This window comes from Pseudophryne corroboree (genome assembly GCF_028390025.1).
Source record: "Pseudophryne corroboree isolate aPseCor3 chromosome 3 unlocalized genomic scaffold, aPseCor3.hap2 SUPER_3_unloc_18, whole genome shotgun sequence".
Lineage (NCBI taxonomy): Eukaryota > Metazoa > Chordata > Amphibia > Anura > Myobatrachidae > Pseudophryne > Pseudophryne corroboree.
The window spans coordinates 376539-399318 of NW_026967506.1; the positions used below are offsets into that span (position 1 = coordinate 376539).

The 22780-nt window shown below is 46.4% G+C and overlaps 2 protein-coding genes across 3 annotated transcripts in view; both read right to left on the reverse strand.

Annotated features, from left to right (window-relative positions):
• The window catches only part of LOC134983565 (lactase/phlorizin hydrolase-like), a 744668-nt gene that overhangs the window by 327583 nt on the left and 394305 nt on the right, over nucleotides 1-22780 (reverse strand). The window lies entirely within an intron of this gene.
• LOC134983559 (oocyte zinc finger protein XlCOF6-like) overlaps nucleotides 16440-22780 on the reverse strand; it is a 58966-nt gene continuing 52625 nt past the window's right edge. Inside the window, exon 6 of one of the 2 annotated variants that reach the window (XM_063949214.1) lies at nucleotides 16440-21224. In XM_063949214.1, coding sequence (XP_063805284.1) covers nucleotides 19639-21224 — 1586 coding nt within the window. In that variant the 3' untranslated portion in view covers nucleotides 16440-19638. Of the gene's footprint in view, nucleotides 21228-22780 lie in introns of both variants that reach the window. The other variant, XM_063949213.1, reaches the window with a different exon arrangement.

The following is a 22780-nucleotide window of genomic DNA, read 5'->3' on the forward strand; positions in this document are numbered from 1 at the left end:
GCGAAGACTTCTTGATGAAGTCCTCACTCCCCCGGGTGGAGGTCGTGCCTGCTGAGGAAGTCTGGTTCCCAGTTGTCTACCCCCGGAATGAACACTGCTGACAGTGCGCTTACGTGATTTTCCGCCCAGCAAAGAATTCTGGTGGCTTCCGCCATCGCCACTCTGCTCCTTGTGCTGCCTTGTCGGTTTACATGAGCCACAGCGGTGATGTTGTCTGACTGAATCAGAACTGGTTGACCGCGAAGCAGGGTCTCTGCTTGACGTAGGGCGTTGTAAATGGCCTTTAGTTCCAGGATGTTGATGTGAAGGCAAGTCTCCTGACTTGACCACAGACCTTGGAAATTTCTTCCCTGTGTGACTGCTCCCCACCCTCGGAGGCTTGCATCCGTGGTCACCAGGACCCAGTCCTGAATGCCGAATCTGCGGTCCTCGAGAAGGTGAGCACTCTGCAGCCACCGCAGGAGAGACACCCTGGCCCTGGGGGATAGGGTGAATAACCGATGCATCTGAAGATGTGATCCGGACCATTTGTCCAGTAAGTCCCACTGAAAGGTCCTCGCATGGAACCTGCCGAAGGGAATGGCCTCGTATGATGCCACCATCTTTCCCAGGACTCGAGTGCAGTGAGGCACTGACACCTGTTTTGGTTTTAATAGGTCCCTGACCAGTGTCATGAGTTCCTGAACCTTCTCTATCGGGAGATAAACCCTTTTCTGGCCTGTGTCCAGAATCATGCCCAGGAAAGGCAGACGAGTCGTAGTAACCAACTGTGACTTTGGAATATTCAGAATCCAGCCGTGTTGCCGTAACACTTCCAGAGAATGTGCTACGCTAATCAGCAACTGCTCTCTTGACCTCGCTTTTATGAGGAGATCGTCCAAGTATGGGATAATTGTGACCCCTTGCTTCCGCAGGAGTACCATCATTTCCGCCATTACCTTGGTAAATATTCTCTGAGCCATGGAGAGACCAAACGGCAACGTCTGAAATTGGTAATGACAATCCTGTACCACAAATCTGAGGTACGCCTGATGAGGTGGATAAATGGGGACATGAAGGTATGCATCCTTTATGTCCAGAGACACCATAAAATCCCCCCCTTCCAGGCTTGCAATGACCGCTCTCAGCGATTCCATCTTGAACCGGAACCTTTTTAGGTACATGTTCAGGGAGTTTAAATTCAATATGGGTCTGACCGAACCGTCCGGTTTCGGTACCACAAACATGGTCGAATAATAACCCTTTCCTTGTTGAAGGAGGGGAACCTTGACCACCACCTGTTGAAGATACAAGTTGTGAATTGCAGTTAACACTATTTCCCTCTCTAAGGGGGAAGCTGGCAGGGCTGACTTGAGGTATCTGTGAGGGGGCACCTCTTCGAATTCCAGCTTGTATCCCTGAGACACAATATCTATTGCCCAGGGATCCAACTGGGAGTGAGCCCATTTGTGGCTGAAATTTCGGAGACGCACCCCCACTGGGCCTAGCTCCGCCTGTGTAGTCCCAGCGTCATGCGGTGGATTTTGTAGAGGCCGGGGAGGACTTCTGTTCCTGGGAACTAGCTGTGTTGTACAGCTTCTTTCCTCTGCCCCTGCCTCTGGCAAGAAAGGACGCACCTCGGACTTTCTTGCCTTTTTTTGAACGAAAGGACTGCATTTGGTAATACGGTGCTTTCTTACGTTGTGAGGGAACATATGGCAAAAAATTTGACTTTCCAGCAGTAGCTGTGGAGACCAGGTCCGAGAGACCTTCCCCAAACAACTCCTCACCCTTGTAAGGTAAAAACTCCATGTGCCTATTTGAGTCGGCATCGCCTGTCCATTGCCGAGTCCACAGGACCCTTCTGACAGAAATCGACATAGCATTTATTCTAGAGCCCAGTAGGCTAATGTCTCTTTGATCATCTCTCATATATAGGACAGCGTCTTTTATATGCCCCAGGGTCATTAATATAGTATCCTTGTCTAAGGTATCCAGTTCCTCAGATAAGGTATCTGTCCATGCTGCTACAGCACTACACACCCAGGCCGACGCAATTGCCGGCCTTAGTAAGGTACCTGAATGTGTATAAATGAACTTCAGGGTACCCTCCTGCTTTCTATCCGCAGCATCTTTGAGGGTACCCGTATCCTGTGACGTCAGGGCTACCTTCTTGGATAAGCGTGTTAAAGCTTTGTCCACCCTAGGGGAGGATTCCCAGCATAACCTGTCCATTGGCGGGAAAGGATACGCCATAAGCATCCGTTTGGAAATTTGCAGTTTTTTATCTGGAGATTCCCAAGCCTTTTCACATAACTTATTTAGCTCATGTGAAGGGGGAAAGGTCATCGCCTGTCTTTTTTCCCCATACATATGAACCCTCTTGTCAGGGACTGTGGTTTCCTCTGTGATGTTCAACACATCCTTCATTGCTATAATCATATAACAGATGGATTTAGCCAATTTAGGCTGTAACTTTGCATCATCATAGTCGACACTAGAGTCAGAATCCGTGTCGGTATCTGTGTCAACAATTTGGGATAGTGGACGCTTCTGAGACCCTGACGGCCTCTGCAACATAGGATCAGGCATGGGCTGAGACCCTGACTGTCCTAAAGTTTCAGCTTTATCCAACCTTTTATGCAAGGAATTAACATTATCATTTAAAACCTTCCACATATCCATCCAATCAGGTGTCGGCGACGTCGGCGGAGACACCACATTCATTTGCTCCCGCTCTGCTTCCACATAGCCTTCCTCGTCAAACATGTCGACACAAGCGTACCGACACACCACACACACAGGGGATGCTCTTTTTGAAGACAGTTCCCCCACAAGGCCATTTGGAGAGACAGAGAGAGTATGCCAGCACACACCCCAGCGCTATATGTCCCAGGAATCACACAGTAACTTAGTGTTAACCCAGTAGCTGCTGTATATTATGTTTTTGCGCCTAATTTATGTGCCCCCCCGCTCTTTTTACCCTCTTCTACCATGAATCTGCAGGGGAGAGCCTGGGGAGCTTCCTCTCAGCGGAGCTGTGGAGAAAAAATGGCGCTGGTGAGTGCTGAGGAAGAAGCCCGCCCCCTCAGCGGCGAGCTTCTGTCCCGTGTTTCTGTGTAATATTACGGCGGGGGCTCATACATATATACAGTGCCCAACTGTATATATGCTCCGCTTTTGCCAAGAGGTCCTAATTGCTGCCCAGGGCGCCCCCCCCCTGCGCCCTGCACCCTACAGTGACCGGAGTATGTGGGTATAGTGTGGGAGCAATGGCGCACAGCTGCAGTGCTGTGCGCTACCTCAGTGAAGACTGGAGTCTTCTGCCGCCGATTTTGAAGTCTTCTTGCTTCTTTCACCCGGCTTCTGTCTTCTGGCTCTGCGAGGGGGGCAGCGGCGCGGCTCCGGGATCGGACGACGAGGGTGAGATCCTGTGTACGATCCCTCTGGAGCTAATGGTGTCCAGTAGCCTAAGAAGCAGGACCTATCTTCAGTGAGCAGGGCTGCTTCTCTCCCCTCAGTCCCACGATGCAGGGAGCCTGTTGCCAGCAGATCTCCCTGAAAATAAAAAACCTAACAAAATACTTTCTTATCGCCAGCTCAGGAGAGCTCACTAAACAGCACCCAGCTCGTCCGGGCACAGATTCAAACTGAGGTCTGGAGGAGGGACATAGAGGGAGGAGCCAGAACACACCAGAATATAAATTCTTTCTTAAAGTGCCCTGTCTCCTGCGGAGCCCCTCTATTCCCCATGGTCCTTACGGAGTCCCCAGCATCCACTAGGACGTTAGATAAATGCTTCCACGTTCCCATTGAGCACCAGAAGTCCCCTGCTGGAAAGCTTCCGCTACGTGCTTCTTAAACTTTTAGGCAGGAACGGAGCTTCACTTATAAAATGCAAATATTTTGCGATTAATACACAATACACTTTTTTCCTACACACCCTGAAAGTCACCCACGTGGATAACTTCCGTTCAGTGCTGCCCAAACTTTTAGGCCAGGACCAAGTTTTGTATGTGCATTTACAAGTACCCACTAAACAAATACAATAAATATATAACAAATGACATCCGATTTTATGCAGATTTAAAAATGACTACTCCCACCTATGGCAACAATATGAGAATATATTCAAAGTATCTGTACGCTTGTGCGCGTTTTCCCGCCAAAAGTAACACAATAAAATTTCGCTTTTCCGTGCTTTCTTGCGGTTAGCACCTGCACCTCTGAGACTATACAGGACAGACGTGGTTTAACAACATTAGGTAGTTTTAACACAGAACAAGATTGTTTTACTTTAAACGTGTCCTCCACCCTTAGTTGTTACACCAAAGTCTGTTAGGGCCTGCAAGTCCGCGAGTGTGAGATGAAACGGACAGAGCCCCCAACTGTGAAGTTCGATTAATTTACAAAGAAAAGCAATACCTAATCACACTGTGGTTCGGGACGCAGCAGCCGCTAAACGTAAACGAATAACCGCTAGGATATGTATGCACATTGCGTATACACGCCGGCACGCTATGCGCACAATGCAGCGACACGTGTGGCTGAATAAACCCTATCCCCAACAAGAATGGAATGCGACACCAGTAGTTAAATGTTATGTTGTGGTCCAACGCATCAACAATATTTACTCAAAAGATACAAGTAAAGATACAACAGTAATACAGGGAAGAGCTACAACCAATAGTACATACAGTACGTTTGTTCGCGAGCGCTCCCGGATCCAGGCCTCAGTCAGTCTTAGCAAGATGACCTTCAGAGAATAGTCTGAGCCTGGCCAGGAAAACTCTCTTTTATACAATGAGTCCAAATACGGTACAATGGGAAATGTAAGCTCTTCCATAGGTCAAGGGGCAGGTACAGTACATGAGGGGTCATAGGTTGGTTTGAATGAATGTGCGATGCTTGGTCCAGGTTTGCTTGCAGGTGTTCACCACTAGGTTCCCGCTGAATATCAAGAGTACAGTATTGGCGAATATTACAATTCTGTCCTAAACTGGTTCTGTCCCCTCACATCCTGTAAAGCTGGATAACTCTATTGTTCTACCCTTTGAGTAAATGTAACTTGCTGGCAATGTGTGTGGAGACTATGTGTAAATTGTGCACTATATGAATTGAATATTGAATATGTCTTTGTAGCTTCTCTCTGCGAATGCGTATGCTATCGTATATACTCATACCACGCGCCAATACGCAAGGCTCGTGAACCAGTGTACGTAGCGTGGTGTTTGCACGTGGTGTGTGTGTGTGTAATATTTTCGACTTTGACAGGGGTAATCATTGAAAATAGGCTTAATAACCGTATACAATGTCAAAGTGCAGTAAAGAAGGCAAGTAAGGTGCTAGCGTGCATAAAACGGGGAATTGAGACAAGGGAAAAGGATGTAATCCTGCCGCTGTACAAATCATTGGAACGTCCGCACCTGGAATATTGTGTTCAGTTTTGGGCACCACTGTATAAAAAAGATATTGGTGAACTTGAAAGGGTTCAAAGGCGAGCTACTAAACTGATTAAAGGGCTAGAGGGACTGGATTACGAGGAAAGGCTTACTAGGTTGAATATGTATACACTAGAAAAGAGACGCCTAAGAGGAGACATTAATATCTTCAAATATGGAAAGGGACATCACAAAGAGTTATCAGAGGAATTATTTATTAAAAGAACTCTGTTTTGGACACGTGGGCACTCGCTGACGCTAGAGGAGAGAAAATTCCGTACAAAACGTAGGAAAGGGTTCTTCATTGTTAGGGCAATAAGGATGTGGAATTCCCTGCCAGGGAAGGTGGTAATGACGGACTCTGTAAATGCATTTAAAAACTGATTGGATACATTTCTGATTGAAAAAGCTATCCAAAATTGTAACATTTAAAATATTGGCATTGATAATCTGGGTGGAACATGATTTATAGTTGTTAACTAGACATAAAACATTACTTCAGCAGGTACAGTAAAATGAACTCAACTTAATACAGGATACAGGTTGAATACAATGGGCATTTTGCCTCTGTTTAACCTCACTTACTATCTACTATCTACAGCAGGGCTGGCCAAACCAGTCCTCGAGATCTACCAACAGTTGACATTTTCCAGACCACCTAGCTGGTGCACAGGTGTAGTCATTACTAATTAAGATGTGCTGCATTCATTCCTAACTGACAATTCTACAGATCTCCAGGAGGCCTGGAAAACATGAACTGTTGGTAGATCTCGAGGACTGGTTTGGCCAGCCCTGATCTACAGCATAGGTTCTCAAACTCGGTCCTCAGGACCCCACACAGTTCATATTTTGCAGGTCTCCTCACAGAATCGCAAGTGAAATAATTAGCTGCACCTGTGGGCCTTTTAAAATGTGTCAGTGAGCAATTAATACACCTGTGCACCTGCTGGGTTACCTGCAAAACATGCACTGTGTGGGGTCCTGAGGACCGAGTTTAAGAACCTGTGACCTACAGGATTTGGCGAGCTTATATAGGTTGTCCCATCTTTTGCTATTTTTACAGACTGGATTAGATGGAGGACTACGTTTAGCTAAACTAAAAGGTGCAGGTCTCTGCCTTGTCAATTTTCTTTCAGAGGCGTTTGGCTCTTTTGGCAACAGTTCACACTTTCCTGCAAGGTGTCCTCAGAGTACAACCTCCATTTATACCACCTACAGCGCCATGGGACTTGAATCTAGTTTTAGATTTTTTGCAGTCTTCAATTTTTCAACCCTTACAACACATGGATGCTAAGTTTCTAACTTGGAAAACAGTGTTTCTCCTAGCCTTAGCTTCGGCAAGGCGTGTTTCAGAACTGGGTGCCTTGTCATGCCAGCCACCGTATCTGGTATTTCATGATGATAGAGCGGAACTTTGCACGAATGTCGCTTTTCTACCGAAGGTGGTATCTTTTCACATCAATCAACCAATCGTAGTTCCTGTTTTTTCAGAAGGTTCAGGAACTCCAGCTACTTTGGATGTGGTACGCGCACTTCGCATTTCTGTAGCCCGAACATCAACAGTACGTAAAACAGATACATTAGGGCAGATGTATTAACCTGGAGACGGCATAAGGAAGTGATAAACCAGTGATAAGTGCAAGATGATAAACACACCAGCCAATCAGCTCCTAACTGTCAATTTGCATATTGGAGCTGATTGGATGGTGCGTTATCACCTTGCACTTATCACTGGTTTATCACTTCCTTATGTCTACTACAGGTTAATACATTTGCCCCATTGTTTGTTCTCTATGATGCAGTCAAGATAGGTTGGCTAGCTTCCAAACAGACCTTGGCTAGATGGATTAAGCTGACCATTCGTCAAGCTTACTTTATGCTAGTCTACAGCCGTCTGTATCCGTTTCAGCACATTCCACTCATTCCGTGGGAACGTCATGGGCGGCAAGTCTTGGCGCTTCTACAACGCAACTTTGCCGTGTGGCTACATGGTCATCAGTGCACACGTTACAAGTTTGATACGTTTGCGGCATCAGCATCTAGCTTTGGCCGTCTAGTGTTACAGGTGCCACACAGCTCTCCCACCCCAAGGGGGAAACTTTGGTACATCCCAAGAGTACTCCAGTGACCCCTAGTGGATGAAAAAGAAAATAGGATTTTGGTACTTACCAGATAAATCCTTTTCTTTGAATCCACAGGGGTAACTGGATGCCCACCCAGAGCAGTTTCACCTGGCTTGTGGTAAGTTCAGTAAATCTTATGGTAACACATTCTCACCGACTTGTTCAAATGTTAAGGTGATTGTTATTTATTGTCGTGTCAACTTTCTAGTCCGTTATGTTATATTGTTATATGTAATTCTCCATTGTTCATCCTCTCTTTCGCTCCTGTTCCGCTCAGTAAAAAACACTGAGGAATCTTGGGAGTATGGAGGGGGAGGAAGGTTACTAATTTAAATATTTAAATGTGCCTATCCCTGCTAATGCCCCCTCCATATCACAATTGTACTCCAGTGCCCCCTGTGGATTCAAAGAAAAGGATTTATCTGGTAAGTACCAGAATCCTATTTTTGCTTCTAAATTACTTGAGCAGCCTATCTACAACCATCTCACCTGCTACCTCTCCAGTAACTCTGTCCTTGATCCTCTCCAGTTTGGCTTCTGCTCCCTCCTCACCACTGAAACTGCCCTGGCCAAAGTCACCAATGATCTCATGGCCAATTCCAGTGGCCACTTCTCCATCCTCATCCTCCTGGACCTCACTGCGTCCTTTGACACTGGGGGTCACCCTCCTACTGCACACCTTTCGGATCATGGGCATCTCTGACACTATAATTTCTTGGTTCATTTTCGCCAACTGCTCCTTCTCAATCTCTACCTTTGGTTCCACCTACCTCGCATCCATCCTTCCTGTGGGTGTCCTCCAGGGCTCTTTCACTGTACACATCCTCCCGAGGTGAACTTATCAGTTCCTTCGGCCTCCAGTATCACCTCTATACCAATGATTCTCAACTCTACCTCTCCTGATCTCTCCCCTTCCTTCCTCTCCCAGTTGTCCAGTTGCCTCTCCACCATCTCCTCCTGCATATCAGAGTGTTTTCTCAAACTCAACATGGCCAATACTGAGCTCATTGTCTCTCCTCCATCTATAACCTCCCCCTTCTGACCTCTCTATCACTGTCAACAACTCCAACATCTCCTCTGTTCCTCAAGTCTGCTGCCTGGGAGTCATGCTTGACTCTTTCCTCTCTTTTGCCTCCCACATTCAGTCTCTAATCCTATCCTGTCATTTCCAGCTCCTCAACATTGCTTGCATTAGACTCTTCCTCTCCCAAACCATCATCCACTCATTGATCATCAACCCCTCCCTCTCCTTCATTGCACACATTCAGCCTCTCACAATCTTCTCCCTTCCACCTTCAGACCATCTCTAGAATTAGACCCTTACCAAGAGTGCCACCAAATTCTCATTCATGCACTTGTCATTTCCTGTCTGGACTACTGCAATTTCCTCCTCCCTGGATTTCTTCTCACTCATCTCTTCCTACTGCAGTCTATCATGAATGCTGCTGCCCATCTTATTTATCTTTCTCGTTGACTTGCATTAGACTTCTCATCTATAAGCTGCTTCACTGGCTTCCCTCGCACCGTAGACATCTAAACTACTAACCCCCCCCTCCACACACACACTTTTAAAATCTTCAATTGCTCCTCTCCCGCCTTTATCACCAGCCTCATCTCTGTCCACTTCCTCCATCTCCACCACTGACCACCACCACTCACTCCCACATCTGAGAACTTTCACTCACTTTATCAGTCTTACTGCCAGTCTCAACTCCTTCAAGCAGGCCTACAAGACTCACTTCATACAAGCCTATTGGCCACCATAACTCCCTCCTAGCATCTGTAACCACCACCGACCCTCTCTTAGCCTGTAGGCTCTCACGAGCAGGCTCCTCTCAATAGAGACTCATCTAGCCACCCTGCCCACAAGAGTTACCCCTCTATATCACCATTTACCAACTCACAACTATTTGATGCCCGATCACCCAATGTGCCTCCTCCAGATGGTGAGAATCATGCTTACGCACAGGTAGCACTGCATACTACACACCTTTATCCTGATGTTACTGGATGAACAGTGCAACGTTACAGACTCTGTGGACTGTTGTCTACCTGAAATTAGAAGAATTATGGGGACTAAGTTGACCCTAGGGCTTGCAGTTGGCAAAGATCACCATACGAGGCTTCTACAGGGAGTAATATCCATTCCTGGGGTAGTATGTGAGGGCTGGATGTACTACTCCGGTATAGTTCTCTGCCATGAGTATGAGGACAACAGATTAAAGTGATCCCCAATCCATGATATCATTTCAGTATTATAGATGTGTCCACTTACATCTAGCCTCCCCGCACATTAAGCAGCTCTTCCAGTCACGCCATGCCGTGGCGTTACTCAGTGCCTCAGATACAGCCGAAGTCGCACAGAGAATACAGGCATGCCACAAACCATTTTAATCAGCAGAGTCTGTGCGTCCTATTCACATGGGGCCTAATTCAGAACTGATCGTAGATGTACTAAATTTAGCACATCTGCGATCAGCCACACTGACATGCGGGGGGACGCCCAGCACAGGGCTAGTCCGCCCCGAACCCTCCCCCCACACATACAAGTACAAAAGCATCCCACAGCTGTGATGTGTTTGTACTGGAAGAGTAGCTACCTGCCAGCGCAGCTGCTGCGCACTGGCAGGGAGCTACTCATCGCTGTGAGGGTTGCAGCAGCTGTGTGTGACGTCACGCAGCTGCCGCGGCCCGCCCCCCCCAACGGTCCGGGCACGCCTGCATTGCCCGGACCGTGTCCTCTAAATGGCGGCCAAATGCCGCCGGCCCGTCCAGCGACCGCCTCTGCCTGCCAATCAGGCAGAGGCGATCGCAGGGCTAAGAGCCATTGGCTGTCTGGCATGCGCTGGCGCATGCGAAGTTCAGAAAACGCACAGCAGCGATCGGGTCTGAATTAGGCGCACAGTGAAACAAATCTAGATGCATTTTCTGCAAAAAAAGATGCCCGGCGCTAAGGAGTTGCACGGGACCTGTCAGCTCACTCACGCCAGGCGTCTCCTGCTGCGTGGCGTATCGAGGTAAGATGGTTGAGGACACATCTGGATATCAACAAGCCCTTAAGGCTATGGAATGAATTACCGAATTGAATGAGACCATGTACGTACGGAGCGTTAATATCACAGGTCAGATAGCCAGTGTAGATGACAAGATCGAATGTCTGGGAGGAATTCCAGGAACCTGTAAGCAGATACAATAGGGAATAATAGATCATGACATTCTGCACACGGGAGCCCCCCAGTCAGTATTCACAGGTGTTTTGCAGATACTGTGTCATCACATGGAGAAAAAAACGGACCCAGAGTCTAAAGGGGGAACTAGTATTGCCACAAGGGAACTTGGACTTCTCAGCAGTCCAGGACCTTGGAGAGCAAAGATTATATCTGTCAGTTCCTAGTGTTCCCGGACTGTGGTCTAGAGTGGGAGCTGGGGTAGCAGTGTGCAGAAACCTGGGTGGCCTCATGGAGTTCCTGCACATGGGAGGTATACGTGGATAGCGGGAATCCTGCAAATAGTGAGCACTGAAGAGGAACGTTGGAAAAAGAGACTAAAGATTGAGAACTAGGAGTTAGCACAGAGAGATAAAGAGCTGGGCTTAGTAACGAGTAGCTCTGTAACCAGGTGGGACCCACAATGCATTTCTCTGGAACCAGTAAAAAGTTATGCTGAAATTCAGTTGGAAGCTCTGTCTCATTGGGTCTGTGGTTGATAGCAAGTTCAGACCCAGTCAAGCTACCTGGACTTGCTGGATTGGAACCAGTGATGATGGAGCCCAGACAAACCGGTGGATTTTGTGACTGTACTGGAACCAGTGATGCTGGAGACGACTGGAACCAGTGTCGCTGGAGACCAGACTAGGACCGGCGGAATTGACAACTGGACTGTATCCAGAATCACTGGAGACCAGACTGGAACCATCAAATTTGATGTTCGGACTGAACTGGTGGATGATGAATTAGATACAGTGTTAGGACACTGAGATGTGTGGTTTTGAGTCACACATTGCAGACATGTAGCAACGTTGTGCTGGCAACCAGCCAGCACTCCAGGAAGTCCTTTTATAAGGGCCACTGGTTACAGATTGGAGGTCTGAGTCAGCTGCTCTGAAGAATCACTGCCATTGGTGAAGTTATCAGATGGCTTTTTCCAATATGCCAGTGCCCAAGACACTGCTCAAGCATGGATGGCAAGACGGCATGCAGCCCAGTTGTACAGCAAGCGGCAGACAGGAGACTGAAGGCAGTGCCTAGGAGACAGGAATCCACAAGTCCCAGGAGAGACCTGCTGGAGCTGTGACAGGACCCAGAGATGTAAGTAATGGGGACCGTAAACCTGGGTTGCGAAAATATCCAGCAAAGTATCCACAGAAGGCAATGGAGCCCAGGACAATATCCAGCAGAGTATCCACAGGATACACTGGGCACCAGGAGAATATCTGACAGAGTTATCCACAGAAAGCACTGGGAAGCAGAAGAATGACCAGCAAAGTATCCATAGGAGGCACTGGAGAGCAGGAGAATATCAAGCAGTGTATCCACAGGGGAAACTGGGGAGGAGAATGTCCAGCAGAGTATATACAGGAGACACTTAGGGGCAGGAGAATGTCTAGCCGAGTATCCACAGGAGACTCTGGAGAGGACAATATCCAGCAGAGCATCCACAGGACACAATGGGGAGCAGCAGAGTATCTACACGAGACACTGGGGAGCAGGAGAATGTCCAAGCAGAGTATCCACAGAAGGTACTGGGGAACATGAGAATTTCCAGCAATCTACAGGAGACAATGGGGAGCAGGAGAATGTCCAGCAGAGTATCCACAGTAGGCACTGAGGAGCAGGAGAATGTCTAGCAGAGCATCACAGAAGACAATGGGGAGAAGAAGAATGTCCAGCAGAGTATCCACAGAAGGCACTGGGGAGCTGGAGGATGTCAAGCAAAGTATCCACAGGAGACAATGGAGAGAAGAAAAATGTCCAGCCGAGTATCCACAAGAAACACTGGAGAGCAGGACAATATTCAGAAGAGTTCAGGTAAAGAACGGAGCAGGTCACTGGCTGCCGAAGAGCATACCATTTCATCTCGGATCTTATCAATCTTCTCCTTGAAGTAGGAAGCAAGATCCTTTGCCTTGATAGTGGCTGGTGGGGTAGGTGAGGGAGGATTCAGAAGTGATTTAAATGTATTAAAGAGTCGTTTGGGGTTAGAGGCTTGAGCAGAGATAAGAGTTTGGAAATATGTTTGTTTGGCAGTGTCCAGGGCATTTCTATAAGAGTGGTAGACAGTCTTATATGTGAGGAAGTCACTTGAAATACGGGATTTACGCCACTGACATTCAAGTTTTCGCGTGAGTTTTTGTAGTTGTCTTGTTAATTTGGAGCGCCATGGTTGACATCTAGGCCTACGTCGAGTGTGATGGGTAGCTAGAGCCACTTCATCAAGGGCTAGTTCTAGAGTCTTGTTCAGGTGTGATACAGCCATCTCAGGAGAGGTGAATGCAGAAATAGGTGAAAGCAGTTGGAGTGAAGTGGAAAGTTCTTGAAGATTAATTGTGTTAATATTTCTGCGGGTTTGAGGAGGATTGGAGGATTTCAGCAAAGGAGTTTGAATTAATGGAGAGCATGCAGGTGATAAGGTTGTGATCTGAGAGGGGGAAAGGAGTGTTAGTGAGTTCAGAGATGGAGCATAGTCTGGGGAATACTAGATCAAGGCAGTGGCCCTCCTGATGAGTAGAGGAGTCAGTCCATTGGGAGAGGCCAAGAGAGGAGGTTAGAGAGAGTAGTTTGGAGGTGTGAGCAGCAGATTTTGGACAATCAATAGCAATACTGAAATCACCAGGAGATAATGGGGAGCTGGAGGATGTCTGGCAGAGTATCCACAGTAGACACTGGGAAGCTGGAGAATGTCTAGCAGAGCATCACAGGAGACAATGGGGAGCAGGAGAATGTCCAGCAGAGTACCCACAGTAGACATTGGGGAGCTGGAGGATGTCAAGCAGAGTATCCACAGGAGACAATGGGGAGCAGGAGACTATCCAGCAGAGCATCTACACTAGACACTGGGGAGCAGGAGAATGTCCAAGCAGAGTATCCACAGGAGACAATGGGGTGCAGGAGACTATCCAGCAGAGCATCTACACAAGACACTGGGGAGCAGGAGAATGTCCAAGCAGAGTATCCACAGAAGGCACTGGGGAGCAGGTGAATTTCCAGCAATCTACAGTAGACATTGGGGAGCTGGAGGTTGTCAAGCAAAGTATCCACAGGAGACAATAGGGAGCAGGAGACTATCCAGCAGAATATCTACACGAGACACTGGTGAGCAGGGGAATGCCCAATCTGAGTAAACACAGAAGGCACTGGGGAGCAGGAGAATGTCTAGCAGAGCATCACAGGAGACAATGGGGAGAAGAAAAATGTCCAGCCGAGTATCCACAGGAGACACTGGAAAGCAGGACAATATCCAGCAGAGCATCAACAGGACACAATGGGGAGCAGCAGAATGTCCAGGCAGAGTACCCACCGAAGGTACTGGGGAGCATGAGAATTTCCAGCAATCTACAGGAGACAATGGGGAGCTGGAGGATGTCTGGCAGAGCATCACAGGAGACACTGGGGATCAGGAGACTATCCAGCAGAGTATCTACACAAGACACTGGGGAGCAGGAGAATATCCAGCAGAGTATCCACAGAAGGCACTGGGGAGCAGGATAATGTCTAGCAGAGCACAGGAGACATTGGGGAGCTGGAGAATGTCCAGCAGAGTATCCACAGGAGACATTGGGGAGCTGGAGAATGTCCAGCAGAGTATCCACAGGAGACAGTGGGGAGAAGAATGTCCAACAAATTATCCACAGGAGAGCAGGAGTTTATCCAGCGGAGTATCCAGAGTGACACCCCCTACACACTCAACCTCCCCTCCCCTTCCTCCTGCATACAGTATCCCCTTATCAGCTACTTACTTCCTACATTTGACCTGTTCTGCGCTTGTTGAAATAAACTCCAGGAAACGAAGAAGACAAATTCTAGTAATTAGATTTTATTAGTTATTTGTGTACCGACCATATAACAGCATATTAAATCTCTCACTCTCACTCTCTCTCTCTCTCTATATATATATATATATATATATATATATACACTGCTCAAAAAAATAAAGGGAATACTAAAATAACACATCCTAGATCTGAATGAATGAAATATTCTTATTAAATACTTTGTTCTTTACATAGTTGAATGTGCTGACAACAAAATCACATAAAAATTATCAATGGAAATCAAATTTATTAACCCATGGAGGTCTGGATTTGAAGTCATACTCAAAATTAAAGTGGAAAACCACACTACAGGCTGATCCAACTTTGATGTAATGTCCTTAAAACAAGTCATAATGAGGCTCAGTAGTGTGTGTGGCCTCCACGTGCCTGTATGACCTCCCTACAACGTCTGGGCATGCTCCTGATGAGGTGGCGGATGGTCTCCTGAGGGATCTCCTCCCAGACCTGGACTAAAGCATCCACCAACTCCTGGACAGTCTGTGGTGCAACGTGGCATTGGTGGATGGATTCAGGTCTGGGGAACGGGCGGGCCAGTCCATAGCATCAATGCTTTCATCTTGCAGGAACTGCTGACGCACTCCAGCCACATGAGGTCTAGCATTGTCTTGCATTAGGAGGAACCCAGGGCCAACCGCACCAGCATATGGTCTCACAAGGGGTCTGAGGATCTCATCTCGGTACCTAATGGCAGTCAGGCTACCTCTGGCGAGCACATGGAGAGCTGTGCAGCCCCCCAAAGAAATGCCACCCCACACCATTACTGACCCACTGCCAAACCGGTCATGCTGGAAGATGTTGCAGGCAGCAGAACGTTCTACTTGGCGTCTCCAGACTCTGTCACGTGCTTAGTGAGAACCTGCTTTCATCTATGAAGAGCACAGGGCGCCAGTGGCGAATTTGCCAATATTTGTTTTCTCTGGCAAATGCCAAACGTCCTGCACGGTGTTGGGCTGTAAGCACAACCCCCACCTGTGGACGTCGGGCCATCATACCACCCTCATGGAGTCTGTTTCTGATCGTTTGAGTAGACACATGCACATTTGTTGCTTGCTGGAGGTCATTTTGCAGGGCTCTGGCAGTGCTCCTCCTGTTCCTCCTTGCACAAAGGCGGAAGTAGCGGTCCTGCTGCTGGGTTGTTGCCCTCCTACGGCCTCCTCCACGTCTCCTGATGTACTGGCCTGTCTCCTGGTAGCACCTCCATGCTCTGGACACTACGCTGACAGACACAGCAAACCTTCTTGCCACAGCTCGCATTGATGTGCCATCCTGGATGAGCTGCACTACCTGAGCCACTTGTGTGGGTTGTAGACTCCGTCTCATGCTACCACTAGAGTGAAAGCACCACCAGCTTTCAAAAGTGACCAAAACATCAGCCAGAAAGCACAGGAGCTGAGAAGGGGTCTGTGGTCACCACCTGCAGAACAACTCCTTTATTGGGGGTGTCTTGCTAATTGCCTATAATTTCCACCTGTTGTCTATTCCATTTGCACAACAGCATGTGAAATTTATTGTCAATCAGTGTTGCTTCCTAAGTGGACAGTTTGATTTCACAGAAGTGTGATTGACTTGGAGTTACATTGTGTTGTTTAAGTGTTCCCTTTATTTTTTTGAGCAGTGTACACACACACACACACACACACACACACACACACACACACACACACACACACACAACGTATTGTTATTTCATGTACTTCTTCACTATAAAGAAAGTAGACAACAGAGACAGATTAAAATCAAACAACCTTACATAATATTCCATTAGTCACTTGTTGAATACCAAATGTTATTTAACCATTGTGCTTTCCTTGTTGCAACTAAGTAAAAGATTGAATTGAAGTCAGGTTTATAAAAACAATTATTTATTAAAAAGACCACGCCCATATACAGGCTGAGAGGCCACATCCTCTCAGCCCGGGTCAAAGACATCAACAGAGAAAAACATGGTGATACACTGGTTTTATAATATTCAGTAACACCCAATTCTTATAACACTCCCACAGATTTCATGCATCTTGGAGTACAATGATATGCTCATATTAGGACAAGGTACCAGCTAGAAGCTAATTACCCTTATTCCAATTCTATTACACACAATGAGTCTGCTAAACTCTGTTAAAGTACACGTATCTGATTAGTGAACCAATGTCTGTGTAAAGGTCACCTAGAAAACAAAATGGTAGGAGGGTTAGGGTATATTATATGATAGGTATAGCTGTATACCTATGAAATATGCGAGTATGAATAAAATAAATGATATTCCTTATGCACTTAGATATTTAACACACTATACAATCTATCGGAGTCATTATAAAACATGGGTCATAGGATGAATAGCAAGTGTAGAGAATGACATTATATTCTTTTTTAAAACAATAATTTTTATTGAGTTTCAGGGCATTAAATTCTGACATCACATCAATTACATCACAACTATCCTGACACACAACACAGGCAGTCATTTGGGTGGAATTCTTTAGCCTAGTGACTGGATAGGCTGCAGTGATGTCACAATCCCCTAGTCACTGGATATGCTGCCCTCTCAGTGATGTCACTGTCTCCTAGTGACTGGATAGACCGCACTCTCAGTGATGTCACTGGCTCCTAGTCACTGAATAAGCTGCACTCTCAGTGATGTCACTGGTTCCTAGTGACTGGATAGGCTGCACTCTCAGTGATGTCACTGGTTCCTAGTGACTGGATAGGATGCACTCTGTGATGTCACTGGCTCCTAGTGATTGGATAGGCTGCACTCTCAGTGATTCCACTGGCTCCTAGTGACTGGATAGGCTGCACTCCCAGTGATGTCACTGGTTCCTAGTGACTGGATAGGCTGCACGCTCAGTGATGTCACTGGTTCCTAGTGACTGGATAGGCTGCACTCTCAGTGATGTCACTGGCTCCTAGTGATTGGATAGGCTGCACTCTCAGTAATGTCACTGGCTCCTAGTGATTGGATAGGCTGCACTCTCAGTGATGTCACTGGCTCCTAGTGACTGGATAGACTGCAGTGATGTCACAAGCCCCTAGTCACTGGATAGGCTGCATTCTCAGTGATGTCACTGGTTCCTAGTGACTGGATAGGCTGCACTCTCAGTGATGTCACTGTCTCCTAGTGACTGGATAGGCTGCACTCTCAGTGATGTCACAAGCCCGTAATCACTGGATAGGCTGCATTCTCAGTGATGTCACCGGTTCCTAGTGACTGGATAGGCTGCACTCTGTGATGTCACTGGTTCCTAGTGACTGGATAGGCGGCACTCTCCGTGATGTCACTGGTTCCTAGTGACTGGATAGGCTACACTCTCAGTGATGTCACTGGCTCCTATTGACTGGATAGACTTCACTGATGTCACAAGCCCCTAGTTACTGGATAGGCTGAACTCTCAGTGATGTCACTGGTTCCTAGTGACTGGATATGCTGCACTCTCAGTGATGTCACTGTCCTACTGAAGGGATAGGCTGCACTCTCAGTGATGTCACAAGCCACTAGTCACTGGATAGGCTGCACTCTCAGTGATGTCATTGGTTCCTAGTGACTGGATAGGCTGCATTCTCAGTGATGTCACTGGCTCCTAGTGACTGTATAGGCTGCACTCTCAGTGATGTCACCGGTTCCTAGTGACTGGATAGGCTGCACTCTGTGATGTCACTGGTTCCTAGTGACTGAATAGGCGGCACTCTCCGTGATGTCACTGCTTCCTAGTGACTGGATAGGCTGCACTCTCCGTGATGTCACTGGCTCCTAGTGATTGGATAGGCTGCACTCTCAGTGATGTCACTGGCTCCTAGTGACTGGATAGGCTGCACTCTCAGTGATGTCACTGGCTCCTAGTGACTGGATAGGCTGCAGTGATGTCACAAGCCCCTAGTCACTGGATAGGCTGCACTCTCAGTGATGTCACTGATTCCTAGTGACTGGATATGCTGCACTCTCAGTGATGTCACTGTCTCCTAGTGAAGGGATAGGCTGCACTCTCAGTGATGTCACAAGCCCCTAGTCACTGGATAGGCTGCACTCTCAGTGATGTCACTGGCTCCTAGTGACTGGATAGGCTGCACCCTCAGTGATGCCACTGGCTACAAGTGATTGGATAGGCTGCACTCTCAGTGATGTCACTGTCTCCTAGTGAAGGGATAGGCTGCACTCTCAGTGATGTCACAAGCCCCTAGTCACTGGATAGGCTGCACTCTCAGTGATGTCACTGGCTCCTAGTGACTGGATAGGCTGCACTCTCAGTGATGTCACTGGCTCCTAGTGACTATATAGGCTGCACTCTCAGTGATATCACTGGTTCCTAGTGACTAGATAGGCTGCACTCTCAGTGATGTCACTGGCTCCTAGTGACTATATAGGCTGCACTCTCAGTGATGTCACTGGCTCCTAGTGAGTGGATAGGCTGCACTCTCAGTGATGTCACTGGCTCCTAGTGAGTGGATAGGCTGCACTCTCAGTGATGCCACTGGCTCCTAGTGACTAGATTGGCTGCACTCTCAGTGATGTCACTGGTGATTACATGGGAAGACTTCTCATGGATGTTGAGCTACCAAATAACAGCATACACTAATTAGGCTATTAGTCTTAAAATACTAAATGCAGGGTGGTACTTATTATATTTTATTATGAAGCACCAATAACGTATTACAGAACTAATTATACCTTTAATTAGGGAGTATGACCAAACATAATAGTGCCCCATTACCTCTCCAGCCCATTGCTGGGATTCTAAATGACTTGTGGACCCTATGTAACTAGGATGTCTGAATGATGTTGAAACCTGATCAAATAAGCGACCTACAGATATAATAAGTTCCACACATTAGTGATCTGTTGCAGTCTTCTGTTTATGACATACTTTATATGTCTATGGCTGGTAATTACATTCTAGTAACGTGACTGGAATTTTCAATTACCCTCAATAAGTGAGTGATGGACATAAAGCTTTGAGCAAACACTCTGTAAATTAATTCATGTTTATCTTTAAATAATGACTTTCAAAATATTAGCAATTATATCAATTTCTTCGACCATGTTTGATGCCCATCAGCTCAAGGAAACAGCTTTGTCACCAATGTGACTTCTCTTGTGTGTAATAAGAGTTGATTTGTATGTAAAACATTTCCCACACTCAGAACATGAAAATGGTTTCTCCCCTGTGTGTATTCTCTGATGAATAACAAGATCTGATTTATGTGTAAAACATTTCCCACACTCAGAGCACGGAAATGGTTTCTCACCTGTGTGACGTCTCTGATGTGTAACAAGATCTGATTTTTGTGAAAAACATTTCCCACACTCAGAACATGGAAATGGCTTCTCACCTGTGTGACTTCTCTGATGTGCAACAAGATAAGATTTCTGAGTAAAACATTTCTCACACTCAGAACAAGAAAATGGCTTCTCACCTGTGTGAGTTCTCTGATGTTCAACAAGATATGCCTTTCGAGTAAACCATTTCCCACATTCAGCACATGGAAATGGTTTCTCACCTGTGTGACTTCTCTCGTGTTCAAAAAGATGTGTTTTTTGTGTAAAACATTTCCCACACTTAGAACATAGAAATGGTTTCTCACCTCTATGAATTTTTTGATGTTCAAGGAGATGTGTTTTGTGTGTAAAACATTTCCCACACTCGGAGCACGGAAATGGTTTCTCACCTGTGTGAGTTCTCTGATGATCAACAAGATAGGTTTTTCGTGTAAAACATTTCCCACACTCAGAGCATGTAAATGGTTTCTCACCTGTGTGAATTCTCCAATGTTTATTGAAACCTGATCTATATGTAAAACATTTTCCACATTCAGAACATAGAAATGGTTTCTCACCTGTGTGTATTCCCTGATGTTCAACAAGATATGCTTCCTTTGTATAACATTTCCCACAATTTGAACATGGAAATAGCTTCTCAAGTGTGTGAATTCTCTGATGTCTAACAAGATATGATTTCTGTGTAAAACTTTTTCCACATTCAGAACATGGAAATGGTTTTTCACCTGTGTGAATTCTCTGATGTTCAACGAGATCTGATTTCCGTGTAAAACATTTCCCACACTCAGAACATAGAAACGGTTTTTCACCTGTGTGAATTCTCAGATGTTCAACAAGGTATGGTTTCTGTGTAAAACATTTGCCACACTCAGAACAAGGAAATGGCTTCTCACCTGTGTGACTTCTCTGATGTATAACAAGATCTGATTTCCGAGTAAAACATTTCCCACACTCAGTACATGAAAATGGTTTCTCGCCTGTGTGAATTCTCCAGTGTTTTTTCAAATGTGATCTATATGGGAAACATTTCCCACACTCAGAACATGTAAATATTTTCTTACTTTTGTGGGTTCTCTGATGTCTAATTAAAACTGACTCATGTTTAAAACATTTCCCACATTCAGAACAGGAGAAGACTGTATCACCAGTATGAGTTGTACTATGGGTAACAGAATCCAAGTTACTGCTAGAAGCTTCCTCGTGATTAGAGGGATCAGATGATATATTGGAACTGCGATGTACTGGATGTATATTTAGGGTTATGGAGATTTCGTCTGAAGAATCTCGTATGATGTTTTTGTTATCTTCTGTTTCGAACGCTGGAGATAAATGTTCCTCTGAGATATTCCTGTTGTGTTTATCTGCTGGAAATAAGATACAGGTAAATGGAGTCAAATATTTTACTCTATGGGTTCAAGATGTTCAGTTGTTTCATTTGCACAGTTACAATTGTAAGAAAGTGTTCACAAAAAGCAAATATGTCTCTTGTTGAACATATGAAACATTGTCTTTAACCATAAAAATGAGATGTACTCACTATAAAATTCTTTCCTCATAATCCATTGGGGGGACACTGGAAGAGCCGACACTGGGGCTTCCCAAAGACAGCCTAACGTTTGGTGGGATCATCCGAGAAGGTTGCACACAAAGCATAACAACCAAAACCCTCAACAGTGTGACCAAAACTGTGATAACAGTAAAACGTGGTGAAGGTATTGTGAGGATACAGATTCTCTGATCACTCAGGTAAACAGTTTGATAAAGTGGCAAATGCTCTTTATTGTAAATATACACACACAGTACACAATAACATTAACAATTACGAGCCAGGATGGTATCTTACTTACTAAGTCTCCACAGTAGTTTAGGATTACAGATGCCTGCGGTCTCCTGCTGCTACACACTGGCCGTGGTTCTGTGTCCCCTGGTCTAGGATACCAGCTCACACAGCGTCCTGCGCCACGGATTCTCACCACTGACGGCACCGCAATGCCTAGTAAGCACCTGCACTCCAGAAGCACATCCACTCTCTGACCTTCAGTGCAGATCTCTCCCTCACCAGTAGAGGTCACTTCCCCATCGTTATACCCTCCCATGTCTATTCATCACACAAGCTGGTCAGTGAGGAGGTCACACAGGAGTGGAGACGAGGTGTCTGGGCTCCTGCACACAGGTATAATACAAATAAGATCAGGTTGCTGCTTTGCACATCGTTACCACCGAAGCAACATGCCTGAACCGCCCAAGAGGCCCGGACTGCACAAGGGAAGTGGGTCCGGAGTGTCAGTGGACAGATACATTAGAAGACTTGGCAAATTGCTGCTGTAACCCACTGGGCAATAGCTCGGCCAGTCGCTATGGCCAAGAGGAAACCTTCAAGGTAAGGTATCGGAGCTCGATCACCTGAAGAGGCTCAAAGGGAGATTTCTGAAGGTGCTTCAGGACCAAATTTAAATCTCATGGTAGGATAGCCTGAATATACGGTGGATGTAAGCGAAGCACCCCCTGTAGGAAGGCTTGAAGCTCCGGTATAACTATTAGACATAATTGAAAAGAACAGAAATGGCAGACACCATGCTATTAAGTGAGAAAAGGTGAAGATCATTTGACAGCCCCTAATGCAGCCAGCACAAGAACCGGGATAGGTGAAGGATATTCACCAGAAGATGATGTCGCTCACACCATAGAAAGTAAATGCACCAGACCTGATGGTAGATCCTGGAGGTGACTGATTTCCCAGCTTGCAGCATGGTAGAGACCAGAGGCTTCAAAAATCCACGTGCTCTCAAGATCCGCCAGCCGAGACAAACTGGATTGAAAGCACACCCCTTGGCAGACCCAGCAGGGGCGAGTAGCAAACCTGCCCCTGGAGTGGTGAAAATCACCAGAAGACCTTCTTGCTGAACTTTCTGAATCA